This window comes from Plecotus auritus (genome assembly GCF_963455305.1).
Source record: "Plecotus auritus genome assembly, chromosome: 1".
Classification (NCBI taxonomy): domain Eukaryota; kingdom Metazoa; phylum Chordata; class Mammalia; order Chiroptera; family Vespertilionidae; genus Plecotus; species Plecotus auritus.
Window position 1 is genome coordinate 96,307,917 of NC_137770.1, and position 21,112 is coordinate 96,329,028.

Below are 21,112 nucleotides of genomic sequence, written 5' to 3' on the forward strand. Positions count from 1 at the left end.
CATTAATGTGTCTACTGAATGGATTAACACACTAAAGATATATGTACAAAGGAAAGGGGGACAACCTAATGATATCCAATTGTTCATTTGTAATAGGACACATGTTCTAGGCCTCAACTTATTACCTCTAATGTGGAATTTATTAAATTCAGGAGAAAAAATGCCAATACAGAAAGTGATTTTTTATTAAGGGGAACTGGTATAAGACAACTGGTTTCTATGATTAAATTTAAACATTTAACCTTTTATTAAAAAGAAATTGATACTATAATAGAGCTAAAATATAAGCCTGTTACTTACAAAAATCTTACATACTAGCACTCTGAAGAGCAGATTAAGGACAAAAGTAATAAAGAACAGGAAAAAGAAAAACTCAGTATATAGAGTAATAAATATTAAGTTGACAGGTTTTACTTTTATATGGTAGGTACTATATAAGTGAAAGCAGTGACATTTGAAATTTCAAAATACTTGGAGAATAAACAACACACTTCTAAATAACACATGGGTCAAAGATTCTCAGGAGAAAATAAAAAATATTTTGAACTAAATGAAAATTAAAAAGTTCTGGAAAAGGACAATAGTGATGGGTGTATAACAGTAAATGAATTTTATGCCAATGAACTGTACATTTAAAGTAGTTAAAAGGGTAAATTTCATGTTGCATATATATTTTATATCTAAAAACCCTCTTTCTATACTTACATGAAACTCTTAGTGTTCAAGGTTTAATCCCTAAAAATTCCAATACTTAAAATTTTCACCATTTAAAAGTATAATTTCAAATAGAACTCAACTGTTTAACAATTCTTAAATGGTGTTATCATTTCCAAAATTAATTTTGTTGTGATACCCGATTGTTAAACATCCATTTCAGATTCTTCTTATATAATTAGGGACAAACCATTTTGAATGTTTTGAATGAAATAATAAATCTTACTTATTTGACATTTATACAAAGGTCACAGATACGAAAGTTTAAGTACCATATAATGATCAGGTTTAATATAGTGAAGTAAAAATATCCTGACGTAATTTAAAAAAAGTATTTTAACAAAAAAATGGTATACTTTATTCTGCTCTTATGTGTGCAATCTAAGGTACTATTAATTTTAGACTGCTCTGGGGTTTAAAAGTTGTATCCAGGGAGCCAAAAAATGATGATAATGATAAACATGAGTCACTGCCAAGTTCTTAATGATTAAAATTATTTATTTTTTTTGTATTATACTCATAATTGTCTCTAATTTGAGTATGGCTTATTTTCAGAGATTTAAAATGAGTTGATGGAACAAAGTGCTTAATTAAAGTTTTAATGACATTTCTTCTTGTCACTGGCTCATTTTGTTGTGTTTTAAATTTTAAAAAAATTTTTAACTATAGTATTTATTTATAATTATTTTTAATTTTATTTTTATTGTTGAAAGTATTATAGACGTCCCTCTCCCTAACCGCCCTCCCCCCCCCGCCGTTCCGTACACACCTCCTCTCAAGCCTACCACACTATTGTCTGTGTCCATCATGGCTCATTTTGTATTTCTAAAAACTACATGCCAAGAAATTCTATAGCAAACCTCTATTGAACATGCCTTCCTACATTTATCAATTATCTCCACCTTTATTAATCATTTCAATCTAATTAGCATTCTTATATTACTTTTACTAACCATTACTCATTTAGTAAGCATTTTCCAACAATGTTCTAAAATATTAAAAAAATGCATCAAGGATATTAAATCAATCTTATCAATATTTGAGAAGAGTTCTGAAGTTCCTTTTCAATAGTGTGATAAGAGCACTGTTTTCATAGCTTATTAATGAAGTATACAGAGCTTTGATATCAAGCAACGAAATATCAAGTAAAAATGACCTATGATATTAAGTTGGTTACATGCAGCAGTAGTTTTGAATAAATGGAGGAGGAAGAAAAGATGGAGGAAGTGAAGAAGGCAAAGAGAAGAAATGTTGGACAAGATTTTAATTTTGAAGTATTTCTTCCTAACAAGGCCAAATACATACAACTGTACTCTGAGGTATCCCTGTGGTCGTTAAAATAATTTTTGAATAATGGTGCCAGCTACAGTAAAATGGTGTCATAGGTTTTAGAAGGTGTGGGCCATCGAAACTACTCCACTATCTCTCTTGTGGAACTTATTTAAATTAATTAAGGCTTATTTTATCTGCTATATTAGTTTTAATTAAAAGTTATAATAAGGAATGTTATATTTTAAGTGCTTTTGTAATAATTTACTTTTCCCCCCTCTCCCTCAATCAATATAAAAATATCTATCCATACAAAGGGATTTGAAACATAATTTCACAACTTTGTATACACAAGTTTTTCAATTTGTCAGATCTCCATTTTCTTGAAGGCAAATCTTTATTTAAGACTATCAATCATAACATTAAAGAAAACAGAGTTTGTTCCATAACAATACTGTTTCTGAAGACAGTATTGGGTGAGTACTCAGAATTAGTGTTTGATTAATTAGATTACTTATATATTTTATATATTAATTTTTATAAATACCAGGATTTTAACACTTACTTTTTTGGTCAAAGAGTCATCAGACTCAGAAGGCATTCTTGTTGATACATGAAAAATTACTTCCATTGTAGAGGTAGCAAAATATGGTGTGGTCAATCCAGTGCTTTTGTTTTTTTGTAGTCCTCCCATGAAACCACAATGGTTTGTAAGATTTACCTAGAAGCAATGAAGAGACACAATATTAATCAACTAAACAAAATTAAAAAAAACTCAGTTGAAAAAGAGCAAACTTTTCACTTTGTAAAAACAAGGGGAAGGAGATCAACTAATGCTTGACCCAGAATTATCAGTGAGAGCTGCTCTGTTCACTTCAGTATTTTTTCTTAAGTATTTGAAGATCCCTAATTAATAGGAGTTAATTAGAAAAGAAATGAACTGCTATGTACTATGAATCTTTAGTTAGGCTACTAGGTGTTAATGGTAAATTGTAAAGGCTGTGGGGGACACCAAGGCCAGAGAGTAAAAATCAAGTAGCAAAAATCAAGACTGGAAATGATTTTGGGAAATGTTAAAACAGTAATGCCACTTTGATAAAATTATTAATTAGGTGTATTATATTTACTCCTCAAAACTGCCTTCCTAATTATTAGTATGTATCATTAGCCCCAAACAAGAATATCAAAATGCAGAACTTAAGCATATTTCAAATGCATCGAACTAGGAATTAATCTGTGCAAAGATTTTTAAATATCTTTTTTTCTGATTCTAGATACAATAAAGGCTATATCAGGGCCATTGCATTGAATTATATTCCCTGGATCTGTGTGATGCATGGAAATCAACAACTTAAGTTCATTATAGAAAATTAAAGAAATAATGAGGAAAATCTTTTAAACACTGCTTAAATTTCTCCATTCAGAGAAACCACTTATACATATGCTTTTAAATAATAAATCTGGATATCTGATAAAGTGAAGAATTGTAACAATAAAATCTCTGTACTGTGTGAAGAGACATGTCTTTTAACCATCAATATCAGCTACTAATGGGTGAACATATGACTAATTTTTATACCATTATTATATGAGATTGATTCAGTAATACATTCATATAATTAACAATTCAAAAGATATACCTTCCATATCTTGTCTCTGGCTACTCAGCTCTCCCAGAAAGCAATTTCTTAAGTATCCTTCCAAAAATGTTCTCTGTATATACAATTAAATTCTTTTATGTATGTGTGTATATACATACACATAGCACGCATATACAATGTTCTGCACTTTGCTTTCTTTGCACTTAAAATATCTTGAAAAATACTCCTTATTAGTAAGTAAAGAGCTTCCTCATTTTTTCATTTTCATGGCTTCACAGTTCATTTTCTTGATGAACAATAATTTAACTAGTCCCCTACTTGAAGGATATTTAAGTTGTTTCCAATCTTTTGCCATTACAGTCAATGCTGCAGTGAATAACACAGAACACGTCATGTTGCATTTGTGCAAGTAGATCTGTAGGACAAATACTCCAAAATGGAACTGTAAGTCAAAGGGCATGTGCACTTTTAATTTTGAAACCCACTAGCCAATTTGCTTTTCATACATGGCACCAATAGTGAATGAGAGTACCTGTTTCCTTCACACCATCTCAAATTATCAAACTTTATGATCTTTGCTAATTTGATAGGTGAAAAGAGTATCTTAGTGTAGATTTTTTTTTTTTTAGTGACAAAGTTATTTTCAAGTCAATTATCTGATTATGTAAAGGAGAAAGTCTGTTTAATGTTCCCTTGCTATAAACATTTCGATAACACTTGCTGATCTCTATTCTTTTTAAATAACCTTTTTATCTGGAAATCATTGACAATTCATGAAGTTTTAAACATGAAGTTTTAAAAAATAATAAAAAGAAATCCCATGTACCTTTTACCCTGATTCCTCCAGTGAAAAACTATATTACAACAGGATACTGACACTGATAAAGTTAAAAGACAGAACATTTTCATCATGAGAGGATCCCTCATGTTGCCCTGTTACATGATTCACTCCCACCCCACTGCCTCCTTAATCTCTGGCAATAACTAATCTGTTCTTCACTACTAAAACTGTCATTTCAAGAATGTTATATAACTGAAATTACAGAGTATGCAACCGTCCCAAGTGTTTGGAGATTTTTCAGTTAATGATTTCCAGTTTGATCCCATTGTATGATTTCAATGCTTTTAAATTTGAAGTTTGTCTTATGGTCCAACATATGGTCTATTTTGGGAACTTGAAAAGAATATGCATTCTGTTGTTGTCAGGTAGAGTGCTGTATAAATGCAGTTAGTCCCTCCTGATGATGATGTTGAGTTCTTCTACATACTTGCTGATTTTCTGTCTGGTTCTTCTCTTAGTTGTTGAGAGAGTGGTGAAGTTTCCATCTATAATTATGGATTTGTTTATTTCTTCTTTTAGTTCTATCAGTTTTGCTTCATATATTTTGCAGTTCTGCTGTTTACTGCACATATAGGACTGTTATGTGTTCTTGGTGGAGTGACCGGATTGCAAGAGGATGCAGGCCTGGCTGAGGGGACACCCCCCACCCCCATGCATGAATTTCGTGCACCAGGCCTCTGGTATGCATATAAGATCTTTGGTTAATCTCTTCCCGCCCTCCCCCTCCTTCCTTCCCTCTGAGATTCATCAGTCCTGCGTTAAGCGTCTGCCCCCTGGTGGTCAGTGTGCATCATAGGACTGGTCGTTCTGCCATTTGGTCGATTTGCATATTAGGGTTTTATTATATAGGACTAGAGGCCCGGTGCACAGATTTGTGCACTGGTGGGGTCCCTTGGCCTGGCCTGTGGGGATCGGGCCGAAACTAGCTGACATCCCCTGAGGGGTCCTGGATTGGGAGAGGGCACAGGCCAGGCCGAGGGACCCCACCGATGCACGAATTTGTGCACCAGGCCTCTAGTAGAAGATAATACCAATGATGTTGTCATTCACCAGTCTGAAATATAGAAACCCTACATCACTTTATGGCCCTTTACTTTCCCTGTTCTATAATAATAAAAGTGTAATGTGCTAATTAGACTGGACAGCTGAACAGTCTTCCAAACGTCATTCTGGATGTCCTTCTGGACTAAGCCGCGGTGGTGGGGCTGAGGCAGAGGTGGTTAGGGGTAATCAGGCAGGCAGACAAGCAGTTACGGGTGATCAAGCAGGCAGGCGAGCAGTTAGGGGCAATCAGGCAGGCAGGCAAGTCGTTAGGGGTGATCAGGCAGGTAGGCAGAGTGGTTACGGCGATCATGCAGACACGCTAGCAGTTAGGGGCATCAGGCAGGCATGCAGAGTGGTTAGGGGCAATGAGGCAGGCAGGCAAATGGTTAGGGGTGATGAGGCAGGCAGACAGAGTGGTTAGGGGAGATCAGGCAGGCAGGCTGGCCAGTGGTTAGGAGCCAGTGGTCCCGGATTACGAGAGGGTGCAGGCCGGCTGAGGGACCCCCCCTCCCACCCCATGCACGAATTTCATGCACCGGGCCTCTAGTTGTAATATAATTGTCATGAATATTTTCATGGCACTACATTTAGAAAGACATCAGATAGTGAAATAATTTTTGCACCGACCATCAAACATGGGTGGTATATTTACCCGTTTTTTGCCATGCTCTTTCTTCCTGATGTTCCAAGATTCCTTTTATCATTTCCTTTCTGTTAACAGAACCTTGTAGTGATTCTTTTAGGGTAGGTCTGCTGGCAACAAATTCTGTAAGTTGTCCTTAATCTGAGAATCTTTTACTTCATTCCTTTGCTAGCTATAAAATTCTGGGTTGACAGTTTCCCCTCCACTACCACTTGAAAAACATTGTCATTTCCTCTAGTCCCCATAGTTTCTGATAAAAATTTCACTATCATTCTAATTGTTTTCCCATTATAAATAAGGTCCACTTTTTCTCTGTACACCGTTGAGATTTTTTTTTGTCTCTAGCTTTCTTAAGTTTAATTATGATGTATCTTAGAAAAGATTTCTTTTGATTTCCTATTTGGGTTTCACCCAGCTTCTTCAATTTGCAATTTTACTACCTTTATTTCTCTTGCCAAATTTGAGAAGTTTTTGACATTATTTCTTCAACTGATTTTCAGACCAAACCTCTTTCTCCTTTTTATTCTTTTTCTGCTTTCAGATGAGTTTTTTTTACAATTCTATCTTCCAGTTTACTGATTCTTTGTTCTGCACACCAATCTCTACCTGGTTGTTGCTGGCCCATCTATTAAGCTTTAAATTTGTTATTGTATTTTCAGTTCTCAAATTTCCATTTAGTTCTTCTTTGTATCTTCTATTTCTTTGCTAAGACTTTATATTTTTCATTTGTTTCAACTGTGTTCCCAATTGCTTGTTGAAGCATTTCCATTATGCCACTTTAAAATCTTTGTCATCTTACCCTGGCTGGCGTGCTCAGTGGTTAGAGCACTGACCTGTGCACCAAAGGGTTGCTGGTTTGATTCCTGATCAAGGACATGTACACCTGGGTGACGGGGTCACTCCCTGCCCAATTGGAGCATGTATGGGAGGCAACCAGTCAATATCTGTCTCCCTCCCTCCCTCCCTCCCTCCCTCCCTCCCTCCCTCCCTCCCTCCCTCCTTCCTTCCCTTACTTCCACCCTCTGAAAAGCAATGGGAAGAATATCCTTGGTGAGGATTAACTAAACAAAAAAACAAACAAAATCTTTGTCCTCTTGGCGTTGGCATCTATTGTCTTCAGTTTGAGACTTTCCTGGTTCTTTGTACAATTTCTGATTGAAGCCTGAATATTTTCAGATGTCAGTACTTCATTCCTTTTCATGGCTGAATAATATTGTCATATGGATATGCCATACTTTGTTTAGGGTTCAGATTGCTCCAAATCCTAGCCTACAGTTATTACTGATGTCTATTTGATTCTAGTTATCCTAGTGAGTGGTATCTCACTGTGGTTTTGATTTGCATTTCTCTGATAGATAATAATAACAGGCATTTTTTTCTTGTTCTTACTGGTTGTTTATCTTCTTAGGAAAAATGTTTATTTCAGGTTCTTTGGCCACTTTTTAAATTGGGTTGTCTTCTAATTATTAATTTATGTAAATTCTTTATAAATTTTAGAAGTGATTTGCAATTATATTTGCCAATTCTGTGGGTTGTCTTTTCATTTTGTTGATAATGCTCTTTGAAGCACAAAAGTTTAAATTTTAATGAAGTCCAATTTATTGTTTTCCCTTTGCTGCTCATGTTTTCAGTGTCATATCTAAAAATTCCCGTTATTTATACAGCTGAAAAAAAGAAAGGTCATGAAGATTTACCCATTTTTGTCTTGTAAGAGTTTTTAAAAAATACATATTTTTATTGATTTCAGAGAGAAACGGAGAGGGAGAGAGAGAGAGAAACAATGATGAGAGAGAATCAATGATCAAATGCCTCCTACTAGGGATTAAGCCCAGAATCCAGGCATGTGACCTCCTGGTTCATAGGTTGAAGCTCAACCAGTGAGCACAATGGCCAGGCCTAAGAGTTTTTTTTTTTCTTTCTCTTTTTTATTGTTAGATGTTTCAAACATACAGCAAGGTTGAAAGAACACTCCTACATCTGCCACTTAAGATTCAACAACTGAAACCAGTCTTCTAAGAGTCTTATAGTTTTAGCTCTTACATTCAGATCTTTGATCCATTTGAATTAATTTTTATACACAGTGTGAGAGGTAAGAATCCAACTTCATTCTTTTGCACGTGGCTCTCCAGTTGTTCCAGCATTATTTGTTAAAAAGAGTATTCTTTCTCCACTAGATAGTCTTGGCACTCTTGTTGAAGATTAGTTGACCATAGATGTGTGGGTTTATTTCTGGAATCTAAATTGTATTTCATTGATAGATATGTCTATCTTTGATGTAAGCACTATACTGTTTGATTAGCATTGCTGTGTACTAATTTGTTCTTTTTCATATGTTCCTTGCTTTTACTAATACTTATTACCAAAACTTTTCTGATTTGTATTTTTTAAACAGAAAATCTATTTACAGTGTTTCTTTATACTTTCCACATACATAATCTCAGCTGAACTTCACATCACATCTGTTGGGCAAAAAAAGTATAATACCTTTGACAAATAAGCAAACAAACCCAGAGAGCTCAAATAACTTACTTAGGGTGAAATAGCAGGTTAGATCAGCCATAAAACATAAACTGAATGATAAAGGCTTATGTATTAGACACCATGCAAGAACTGGAATTTAAAAAGAAAACAAAATAGGGCAAAATTATTTGCCTTCCAGTAGCTTACAGTCTAATGCACTGGCCTTCAATAATTTTGCTTATGTATTCTCTACAAGAATTTTGAGAAACTATATATTAAATTGACAACTACAATAAAAATTTTCATCTTAAGTTTAATGATGCAAAGAGATAATTCCAAGTATACTGTATGTTACATATATGTGATTTAAACATATTTTCATCAAAATCTTAGAGCTATATAGATTTTGCTGAATATATATAAAATGCCTGCCAGTAACTTAATAACATATCAATCAGCCACATCAAATTCACTTTCATGTCAGAACATGCCTGACACTTCATTTTTCAATTAAAATAAACATCTTACCTAATAATAGACAAACATGTAAATTGACCATACCTCTGCTACGCCACCAACCAATCAGGAGTGATATGCAAATTGACCCAATAAAGATGACGGTTAATTTGCATACAGAGGCGCCGAGTGATGGGACCAGGATACAGGCGTTCTGCCCTACCCCAGTCTCTCAGGGCCTCTGGGCAGCGTGGGAAGGCGGGGCCAGAGAGGAAAGAGGCGGCTCCGGGGCCTGAGTGGAAAGGGGCTGGGCCAGAGTGGAAAGGTGGTGCTGGCAGCAAGGGAAAGGAAAGCCCATTCTAGCACGAATCTTCGTGCATCGGGCTTCTAGTATTAATATAAGTTTCAGTGGTAAATATCTCACTGCTGATTTACAATTCTAAGATAGATTTGACATAAAAAACTTGATGTGAGTTGGTTGCCAGGATGACCTAAAGTGCAATACCTTTCCATATTTCTTGCTTTGCTTTTAGAGACTCTCTAGGAACATGACCTCTTGAATGAACTGTCTTTTTTTGGTTCTAAACCTTCTGGGGCAATGCAGGACTTGGGTGAATGAGTAGTAAGCCTTTCTTTTACAAAAACAAAGAATAGAAAAGGAGAGGAAAGAGACTGCAAAAGGGTTCTCAGGCATTAACTTTAGTAAAGTTGAGAATCTATCTGAAAACTAATCTCCTTTAAACTAAACATGCTGATGTGCCCCCTAGAAAGCCTTGGTATAGTTCCAAGGATATTTATATCTTAGTCTGAAGACTAATAGTCTAGTATTCGTAGCTGTGAAGAAAATCCAGATCGCTAAACCTATGCGTTTCATACTCCCTGACAATATATTGTCTCATAAAGTAGTCAACAATTTCTGTTCAAAGTCCCAACTGCTGCTGTCTTTGCAGATGAGATATAGGATAGAAACAATAACAAACACACTGTATAGTTATCGAATCTCCTAATATAATGCTTCTTCTATAAAATAAGCTAGAAAAAAACCAACTACTGCTTCCAAATAGAAATAAAATATTTGGTATAATTTAACAACAGTACCTCCCAACCAAGACCAGCTACAAAATCTTCATATGCTTGACTTCCTCCTGTATTAGTGAGAATGGAATGTTTATCTTCTTGTCCTTCAGCAACATAAAATACAGCGATCTTGTGTGTCTCTCGGCTATAAAATAAAAGATTATACCATTCATTTAAACATTAATTTATTGGTTCATTATCCAATAATTATGTTCTGTGTACAAAGTATGTGGCAATAAAAAAATGAAAATGCATTAAATCTTATAATCTGAAGAGGGAGATAAGTAATTATAAATGGAAAAATTATAAAAATTACAAAATTGCCATTGGAACAGAAGAAAGGTATGATTACTTCTGACTGGAGAAACTTGAAAAGGGTAATATTGAGTTGAGTGAAAGTAAGATTTGACAAATGAAGAAGAGGAATTATATCAGGAAAGACACATAGGTGTGAGTGCATGAAGCACCTTAAGAGTTGCCTGTTGTACAATGTGGCTGAATCCCAGAGTTAAAGGAATTGTGGTTTAGAAATAATATAGGAGAATACAGATGAGTGAGAAATGATTCATTTCTTCAAAAGTACTTATCATACAGAAGAAATGTGTACACAAATATTATAAAACTGTCATCCTTGGCAGTCTGGAAGACTGTGCAAGCCCAAGGCTATACCCTCTTCGGAGCAATCAGAGAGCGAACCTCCAAGCTACTAGTCTCTGGGTGAACATGTGGCAAAAAAACACTCTGAACATAATAGCTGCCTCCAAGCCACATCCACAGTAAACAATAAAAATCTAACTGGTTAAAGGAAATAAAGCACAAACTTTTATTAATAAGTAGATTAGGTCAACCCAGGGAGAACCCTTGGTAGCAAGGCTAAAAGAAAAAAATTTCAAAAAAAAATAAGCATGGAGATCAGAGGCACACACCCTGGGCCTGGGGAATAGAGTTTGCAACATTAATTCAGCCAACTCACTAGAAAATAAACAAATAATCAAGCAAACCACCACCACTACCACACTTTTATTATTTTAAAAATATGTATTTTTTATATATTTCAGAGAGGAAGGGAGGAGAAATAGAAACATCAATGATGAGAGAGAATCACTGATGGGCTATCTCCTGCACACCCCCTACTGGTATGTGCTAGTAGATATGTGCCCTTGACCAGAATCAAACCCAGGACCCTTCAGTCCACAGGCTGACGCTCTATCCATTGAGCCAAACCAACCAGGGCCCAGCCACACACTTTTGATTCAAAGACACAGATAAAGTTGAAAGCAAAAGAAATGGAAAAAGATATCATGCAAAGAGTAACCAAGAGAGCTGAAGTGGCTACACTAGTATCAGACTTGAAAACAAAAAACATTATTAGAGATAAAGAGACATTTCATACCATTAAAAGGTTAATCTGACAGGAAGACACGAAAATTAAAAACACATATGCACCTACCAACAGAGCTTCAAAGTACATAAAATGAAAGAAGACAGAATTGAAGGCAGAAGAAGACATTTCTACAGTGTAGGAGACATCAATACCCCACTTTCAATAATGTGCAAAAAAAACCTAAGAGAATATCAACAAGGAATTATATTTGAGTAACAGTATAAACCAACTAGACCTAACAGACAACTATAGAACACTATCCAACAGTAACAGAAAACACATTCTTCTCAAGCATACATGGAACAGCTTTCAAGATAGATTACATGGTAAACCATAAAACAAGCCTCAATAAATTTGAAAGACCTGAAATTATGTAAAGTGTATTTTCTAATCACAACGGAATGAAATTAGGTATCAGTAAAAGAAGAAAATTTGGGAAATTCACATATACGTGGAAATGAAACAAAGTACTCCTAAATAACTGATGGGTCAAAAAATAAATCTCAAAGGGAATTAGAAAATATTAGAGATGAATGAAAATGAAAGCATAATATACCAAAACTGATGGCATGCAGGTAAAGCAGAGCTCATTGGGAAACTTACAAATGTAAATGCCTAATTAAAAAGAGAAAAATATCTCACATCAATAACTAAATCTTCCACCTTAAAAAACTAGAAAAAGAAAACCAACTAAACTCAAAGCAAACAGAAAGAAGAAAATAATAAAGGCTACAATGGAAATAAATGAAATAGAACAGAAAAATAATAGAGAAAAATCAAGGAAACCAAAACTTGGTTGACATCATAAAAAAAAATTGACAATCTATCAGTAGATAAGCAAGAAAAAAAGAGAAACTCAAATTACTAAAAATCAGGAATAAAAGAAGAGACATCTCTGCATAGCTTACAGAAATAAATACCTTACAGAATTATAAGGAACTAGTGACCTGGTGCATGGATTCATGCACATTGAAAGAAAATTAATTAGAAGGTGGCCCACGGGGCGGGACTGGGCGAGACAGGCCGGACATGCCCTGGAGCCAACCTCCCTTGGTCCCTCCCTGGCGCCTGAGGAGTGAGCGGGGTCCCTCTGGCAGGTGGGGTCCCTTGGCCTGGCCTGTGGTGATTGGCTGAAACTGGCTCTCTGACATCCCCCAAGGGGTCCCAGAGTGCAAGAGGGCACTCTGCAAAGTTGCTGTCGTACAGGGTGTGGAACACAAATGCAAGTGTGCAGTAAACCAGATACAGAGCACCAGTGCCCCAGCAACAACATAACCCACAGCCGAAGGTGGAATCGCGTGGCCCCGTGAGGAATTGGCTCCCTCCTCTCTGGTTTCAAGGAACTGCCGCTGCCAAGTCACTGCAGCTCGGCAGCTCCTGCGTTGAGCATCTGCCCTCTGTTGGTCAGTGCATGTCACAGTGACCAGTCGGACGGTGGGAGGGACACTTAGCATATTAGCCTTTTATATATATGGATACTACCAACAACTGTATGCCAACAAATTAAATAAATCAGATTAAATGGACAAATTCCTAGATAGACACAAATTACTAAAACCAACATAGAAGAAATAGAATGCCTAAATAGATCAATAACAAGTAAAGAGATTGAATTAGTAATTTGATTGAAAAGGAAGAGGTAAAATTACCTCTACTTGCAGATGAGATGATTTTTGTACACAGAAAATCCTAAGGAATACACCAGAAAGCTATTAGAGCTTTCAATAAATGAGTTCAACAAGCATTCAGGATACAATATGTATATAGAAAAATCAATTATACTTCTATACATTAGACACCTAGGATCTCTCCCTTCCTTTCTCTAAAAATCAATAAAAACATTTAAAAAAATAAAAAAAAGTTAAGCTCCTGCTACATATTTCTAGTCACAAAACCATCACCAAACTCTTAAATAAAGACTTCTAATAAACATTAAATTAAACGAGCTATACACACACTTAAGAAAAACTGATAAAAAAGAAGATAATTATTTTTCAACCTGCTTATTCCAGTTCAGAGTTGCGGGTGGCTGGAGTTTACCCAAGTAGCCCAGGGTGCAAGACAGGAACCAACCCTGGACAAAATGGCATTCCATCACAGGGAGCACTCAGACCCCACCCACACTTACTCAAACTGGGACAATTTAGATGTGCCAATTAATCTAATGTGCACATCTTTGGAATGTGGGAGGAAAATGGAGTACCTAGAAAAAACCCACTCAGACATGGGGAGAATGTGAAAACTCCACAAAGAATAGATTTTCCCTCCTCATCAATGATATAATGAAACATAGTTAGCTCTAGCTGGTTTTACTCAGTGGATAGAAGGGTCCTGGGTTCGATTCTGGTCAAGGGCACATACCCGGATTGCAGGCTCGATCCCCAGTAGGGGGCGTGTAGAAGGTAGCCAATCAATGATTCTCTCTCATCACTGATGTTTCTATCTCTCTCTCTCCCTCTCCATTCCTCTCTGAAATCAATAAAAACATATATTAAAAAAAAGAAACATAGTTAAAATATTATTCGAGGACCTGCAATATTCTGAAAACTATAAAACACTGTCAAAGGAAATTAAAGATCTTAAAAGAAATCCCACATTCATGGACTGGAAAACTCCCCAAATTGATCCACAATCTTAGTGCAACCCCTATCAAAATCCCAGGTGTCTTTTTTTGGTACAAATAGGCAAGCTGATCCTAAAATTCATAAGAAAATTCAAAAGATTCAGAATAGCCAAAACAATCTTTAAAAAGAAAATGAAGAGAGGACTCATAATTCCTAATGTTAAAACTTGATACAAAGCTACTGCAATCAATGCATTGTGGTACTGCCATAAGAATAGATATGTAGATATATTTGGAACAGAATCTTGAGTCCAGAAATAAACCCTTATATACGTCATCAATTGCTTTTTGACAACGTTATGAAGACAATTCAATCAGGAAAAGAATAGCATTTTCAACAAATGGTGCTGGGGCAACTGGATAGCTACATGCAAAAGAATGGAGTTGGATTCTTATCTCACACCATATATAAAAATTAAATCAAAATGGACTACAGAGCTAAATATAAGGTCTAAAATTATAAAAGTCTTAAAAAAAGTTTATAAAGCTATAAAATTTGCAAAAAAAACTGTACATGAATATTCATAACACTATAAAACTAAAACCAACTGAAATGCCCACCAATTTATGAATGAATAAACAGTATTTAGTATAGTGATACAATTCAGCAATAAAAAAATGAAATGCAGAGACATGATGCAATATGGAGGAACTTTGAAAACACTATGCCGTGCCTGTCAAAAAGATCACATACTCTTTGATTCCTTTTATAAAAATTGTCCAGAATAGATAAATATGTAGATATAGAAAGTAGATTAGTGTTGGCTAGAGCTGGGAGTTGGGGGTGGTGTTCAAATATAATAGGGAGTGACTAGTAATGGGTATGGTGCTTCTTTTTGAAGGCACTAAACCAGGGGTCCTCAAACTTTTTAAATAGGGGGCCAGTTCACTGTCCCTCAGACCGTTGGAGGGCTGGACTGTAGTTTTAAAAAAAAAAACTATGAACAAATTCCTATGCGCACTGCGGGCCCGGGATGAGTCGGCTGCTAAGCAGGACAGACAGTGGCACCCAACGGGCCAGATAAGTGTCCTCGGCGGGCCGCATGTGGCCTGCAGGCCGTAGTTTGAGGACGCCTGCACTAAACTATTCTACAGCAAGAATGTTGTGATACTTGCACAACCCTGTGAATATACTGAACACATCTACAAAAATAAAAGCATAACATGCTAATTAGACCAGACAGCTGAATGACCTTCCAGACGTCATTCTGGATGAAGCTGCAGTGGCAGGGGCCGAGGTAGAGGCAGTTAGGGGTGATCAGGCAGGCAGGCGAGCAGTTAGGGGCAATCAGGCAGGCAGGCAGAGGTGGTTAGGGGTGATCATGCAGGCAGAGGCGGTTAGGGGCGATCAGGCAGGCAGGTGAACAGTTAGGGGTGATCAGGCAGGCAGGTGAGGGGTAAGGGGCAATCAGGCAGGCAGGTGAGTGGTTAGGGGTGATGAGTCAGGCAAGCAGAGTGGTTCAGGGTGATCATGCAGGCCAGCAGTTAGGAGCCAGCGGTCCTGGATTGCGAGAGGGATGTCTGACTGCCAGTTTAGGCCCGAAACCTCTACATCCCTTGAGAGGTCCTGGATTGTGAGAGGGTGCAGACTGAGCTGAACAACCCCTCCCCATGCACAAATTTCGTGCACCATGCCTCTAGTGTATACTATAAATGAGTAAATTGTATGCTATGTGAATTATCCTATCTAATAAAAGAGTAATATGCAAATTGACCATACCCCCACCACACCTACAAGCCACACCCACCAGCCAATCAGGAGCGACTATGCAAATTAACCCAACCAAGATGGCTGTGGCCACAGAGTGAACAGGAGGCTTGTGTTTCCCTGGCAATGGAGGAAGCCAAGCTTCCTGCATATCCTGGCCAGCCCTGGACTCCACTCAAGGCTACAAAGTTTCAATTATCCTATCTAATAAAAGAGTAATATGCAAATTAACCTCACTCCCCTATACCCATAAGCAACGCCCACCAGCCCATCAGGAGCGAGTATGCAAATTAAACCAAGCAAGATGGCTGCGGCCACGGAGAGAGCAGGAGGGAGGCTTGGGTTTCCCCGGTGATGGAGGAAGCCAAGCTTTCCGCACACTCTGGCCAGTGCAGGCCTCCGCTTAAGGCTACAAAGTTTCAATTATAGAAGATAAATTAATCCCAACAAAAATGACGGCAGCCACAGAGCTGGAGAGAGCAGGAGGCTAGGGTTGCCCCCAGCGATGGAGGAAGCCACGTTTCCACAGCCCTGGCCTGCTTTGGCCTCTGCTTAAGGCTACAAAGTTTCAATTATAGAAGATAAATAAGTCCCAACAGAAATGGTTGCCACCACGGAGCGAGCAGAAGGCTTGGCTCCACTCTAGGCTACAAAGTTTCAATTATAGAAGATAAATAAATCCCAGATACCAGAGCCTCTGCTTGGGTTGCCGGGGGGCGTAGCCGGCCTGCAATCACCACAGGCCCCTCGCCCAGGCCGCCCCACACTCCAAGGGAACCCCCACCCTGATCCGGGACACCCTTCAGGGCAGACCAGCTGGCCCCCACCCATGCACCAGGCCTCTATCCTATCTAATAAAAGAGTAATATGCAGATTGACCATCACTCCAACACACAAGATGGCTGCCCCCATGTGGACACAAGATGGCCGCCACAAGATGGCCAGCAGGGGAGGGCAGTTGGGAGGGACCAGGCCTGCAAGGGAGGGCAGCTGGGAGCGATCAAGCCTGCAGGGGAGGGCAGTTAGGGGTGACCAGGCCAGCAGAGGAGGGAAGTTGGGGATGACTGGGCCTGCAGGGAAGGGCAGTTGGGGGGGGGACCCAGGCCTGCAGGGGAGAGCAGTTGGGGGGGGACCAGGCCTGCAGGGGAGGGCAGTTAGGGGCAATCAGGCTGGCAGGGGAGTGGTTAGGCGGTGATCAGGCTGGCAGGCAGAAGCGGTTAGGGGCAATCAGGAAGGCAGGCAGGCGAGCAGTTGGGAGCCAGCAGTCCTGGATTGCAAGTGGGAAGTCTGACTGCCCGTTTAGGATTGGGCCTAAACGGGCAGTCAGACATCCCTCGAGGGGTCCCAGATTGGAGAGGGTGCAGGCTGGGCTGAGGGACACCCCCCGCCCATGCACGAATTTCGTGCACCAGGCCTCTAGTATTTCAAAAAAGTTGTTAAGAAATTAATTTGGATGCATGATCTATGTGTAAATGCTGATCCTGGCAGAAAGGGAACTTTCAGTGTTCTCATTTTTCGAGGTACAGGGCTATCAATTAGAACTCATAAATTTATTAAATTTGGAAGTGCTAGACTGAAATGTTCACCTAATACTATATAAATCTAAAAGTTGAGATAAATGTATGTGCCATAAAGAAAAAAAAGTCTTTAAAATGCAAAAGTAAAAGAGAAATCAGCTTTATATTATCCATGTCCTTCTTACAATTTAGCTGCCCTTTTATGTCAAATCTTAATCTTTTATTGTTCCTTATTTCTCTACTTACTAACTATTGCTGCTAAAATATTGGTATATTACTATTAGATTAATGTGCATCACAAAAATGAATAATGAGAAAAAGGTATTAGAAAAAAATGAAATTAATTAATTTGTAACCACAAATACTCTATAAAAATATGTGTAGTACTGGCAAATATTATGAGCATACTATGAAAAAATTCAATGTGAAATCTGCTCAGTTATAAGCACGGTCTGAATCCCTGTATATTATATATGCTACAATAGAAATACTAAGAAATTATTTTGAGATTTGAAGTATAAAAATATGGTGGTTAAATCATGAAAAACAGGAATTGGTTCATTTACTCAAAGAAAATAAAGGATCTATAAATGATCTAGGTAGGTAAGAGTATAAAGAAAGAAAACTGTTATTTTCTTTAATTCTTTTTTAAAAAGCAAACAAAAAGGCCCTGGCTAGGTAGTTTAGCTGGTTAGAATGTCATCCCAATATACCAAGGTTGCAGGTTCATCTCTGATCAGGGCACATACAGGAAGCAACCAATGTATGCATAAACAAGTGGAACAACAAAAACTGATTTCTCTCTGAAATCAATAATAAATGAATACATAAAGCGAACAAAAAATGTCATGGGTTCATTTAATATAGAATATCCAAAAAAAATTATGTTGTCTCAAGGAAGATGTCTTATTCAAAGTATACATGAGAATGAAACTACTTTAGCAGAAACCAAGTAGTAGAAAAGCATAAGGTAATGCAAAAACAAACAAACAAACCCAAACCATGAATAGGCAACATTGGCTGCTAAGGCCTGAACTCTAAATCAGCAATTTTCAGCTGGTGTGCCTTAAGAATTTTTAAAACATGCAATACCTGACTATTTATTTTGTTAGGACACTGACCTCTTTTCCCTTAGATTGTCAAATAAAAAAATGACAATGGCCAACATATCAGTAGCCATCTTGTGTGAATGAATCAATATTATACCTATGTTTTTGTCAGATAGGCAAAACACTTATTTTTTGGTGTACTGCAGAATTTTGGTAATTAGATTATGTGTACCATGAGATGAAAAAGGTTGAAAATTGCTGTTCTAGATTAAAGAGTCTGGTTAGGCACTGGGAAGTCACTAAGGAATAAAATAAAAATTTTACTTTACCAAGATTATTCTGGTACTCAGGACTGTCTAGATGGAGAAGAGCCCGGAGATGAGAGACTACAGACTACTTAGAGAGTTGTTATAAGTCTCTTAGAAGGAAGTAATAAGAACATGAATAAAGGGGTTGGTATCAGGAAAAGGGGACAGAGATGAGAGATAATAAGAAAGAACTGTCATTACAATTATGAAAATCTAAGGGTAAGGGAAAGAGAATGGTGAAGTTTGGGTCCTTCTAAATATAACTGGGAAAATTAGCAGAAGAATCTGATTCGGGAAAGAAATGTAATAAATAGGTAGATAAAAATTTATAGTAGGCAGCTACAAAATCATGACTGAGAATTGAGGAATAGGTATACATGGGCAAAAAAGAATGGGGGTGAGAAGATATGAGAGATATCCTAATGAAAGGGATAACTATGTTAAGAGGTAGGGGGTAGAAGATGAGCCAGTGAAGACAAACAGAAAATAATTAGAGAATTGGGAGTTGAACAAGATAATTTTAGTTATACAGAAGCCAGGAATGAACAATATTTAACAGAGTGGATCCAGAGACATGGAAGCATGGAACAGAGTGTGGAATCTCAGAGGGAAGGTGGGGGGAGGGTGGGTGGGTGGGAAGTAAACAACCAAAGACCTTGCATGCATATATGCATAACCTGTTGGAAGCCGCCCATTGTCTTCACTAGCAGAGAGGTGTGGACAAGGAACCCGGAAGGCTTCCTTGTCCAACCTTGAAGCTCTGAAAGGTCAGAGTCAACCACCCACTGTCTAGTTGAGACAATGGTAGCTAAAGCAACCTCCACCTTTTAATCTTATGTAAATCCTTGCTGATTGGCTATTACTGGAATTGCCTGCCTAGAGCTATGGGTGGATCCCATAGTCTTTTTTTTTATTTTTATTTTTTATTGATATTTCACAGAGAGGAAGGGAGAAGGATAGAGAGTTAGAAACATCGATGAGAGAGAAATATCGATCAGCTGCCTCCTGCACACCTCCCACTGGGGATATGCCCGCAACCAAGGTACATGCCCTTGACGGGAATTGAACCCCGGACCCCTCAGTCCGCAGGCCAACGCTCTATCCACTGAGCCAAACCGGTTTCGGCAATCCCATAGTCTTAATAAAAGGGATCGCTAGGCCGAGCAAAGTGGAGTCCTTCCCCTTGAGTTGGGCTCCCGCCTGGCCCCCAATATTTCCAAATTAATATTTTCTAGTCTTTCATTTGCGTGTGGCCTCCTCCAGAGCCTGAACGCTGAACCACGCGGGACGTGAAAGGGGTTCACTACAAACTGGAGCCCAAACGTGGGACACTACAATAACCCATGGACACAGACAATAGGGTGCTGAAGGCCTGGGGTGGGAAGGGGGGATAGGCTGGAGGGGATCAATGGGGGAAAAATGGCACATATGTAATACTTTCAACAATAAAGAATTTAAAAATAAATAAAAGACTAAACAAGTATTAAACTTTTAGGGGACATAATACTCAGGGCTTCTTTAGGGCAGTGAAACTATTCCATATGATATTACAATGATGAATACATATCATTATACATTTGTAAAAATTCATACAACATACAACACAAAGAGTAAGCTCGAAACTATGAACTTCAGTTAATAATAGTATGTTAATATTGGCTGATCAATTAACAAATGTATCACAGTTGATACAAGATATAAATTAAAGTGTAACTATGTGTAACTTCAGCACCCTATTGTTGGAATTCTATGCTCTTTGCAAACAATTATTTTGTAAACCTAAAACTGCTGTGATTTTTAAAAATGCTTATTAAGTTAATTAAATTAATCAGATAAATTAAAGAGGCTGATGTAGACTGAGAAAACTTTAGACCTAATGGTAGGGATACTAAAATTCAGAAGGACAGTTTCAATAGAGCAGCAGAGGTCTGAGAACACATGGTGTGCAAGACAGCAAATGTGATGTAATTCCTTCCCTCAAGGACCTGACCATATAGATGCAAAAACACTCAACAAAATACTAGCAACGGAACTGAATAGCAAATAAAAGAATCATATAACGTTATAAAGTAAGCTTCATCCCTTGTATATAAGGATGGTTCAACATCCACAAATCAATAAATGTGATACATCACATTAACAAAGATAAAAATCACACATTTATCTCAACAGATTCAGAAAAAGCATTTGACAAAATTCAACATCAATTAAAGATAAAACTCAGACAAATTGGGTAGACAAGGAATGTACCTCAACATAATAAAGGCCACATATGACAAACCCACAGCTAACATAATACTCAATGGGCTTTTACTCTAAGATCAGGAATTAGATCAGGGTGCCTACTCTCATTATCACTATTCAAAATAGCAATCAAGCAAGAAGAAGAAGTAAAAGACATCTAAACTAGAAAAGAAA

General features: G+C 37.6%; 1 protein-coding gene across 9 annotated transcripts in view; it reads right to left on the bottom strand.

Moving 5' to 3' along the window:
- RALGAPA1 (Ral GTPase activating protein catalytic subunit alpha 1) overlaps nucleotides 1-21,112 on the bottom strand; it is a 297,067-nt gene that overhangs the window by 64,178 nt on the left and 211,777 nt on the right. For all 9 annotated transcript variants that reach the window (XR_013960957.1, XR_013960958.1, XR_013960959.1 and 6 more), the window contains 2 exons: nucleotides 10,127-10,250; nucleotides 2,549-2,704 (listed from right to left, as the gene is read on the bottom strand). Coding sequence is in view for 6 of the 9 variants with exons in the window: in XM_080675533.1 (XP_080531659.1) it covers nucleotides 2,549-2,704; nucleotides 10,127-10,250 (280 nt within the window). In the remaining 3 variants the exon portion in view is untranslated. The remainder of the gene's footprint in view (nucleotides 1-2,548; nucleotides 2,705-10,126; nucleotides 10,251-21,112) is intronic.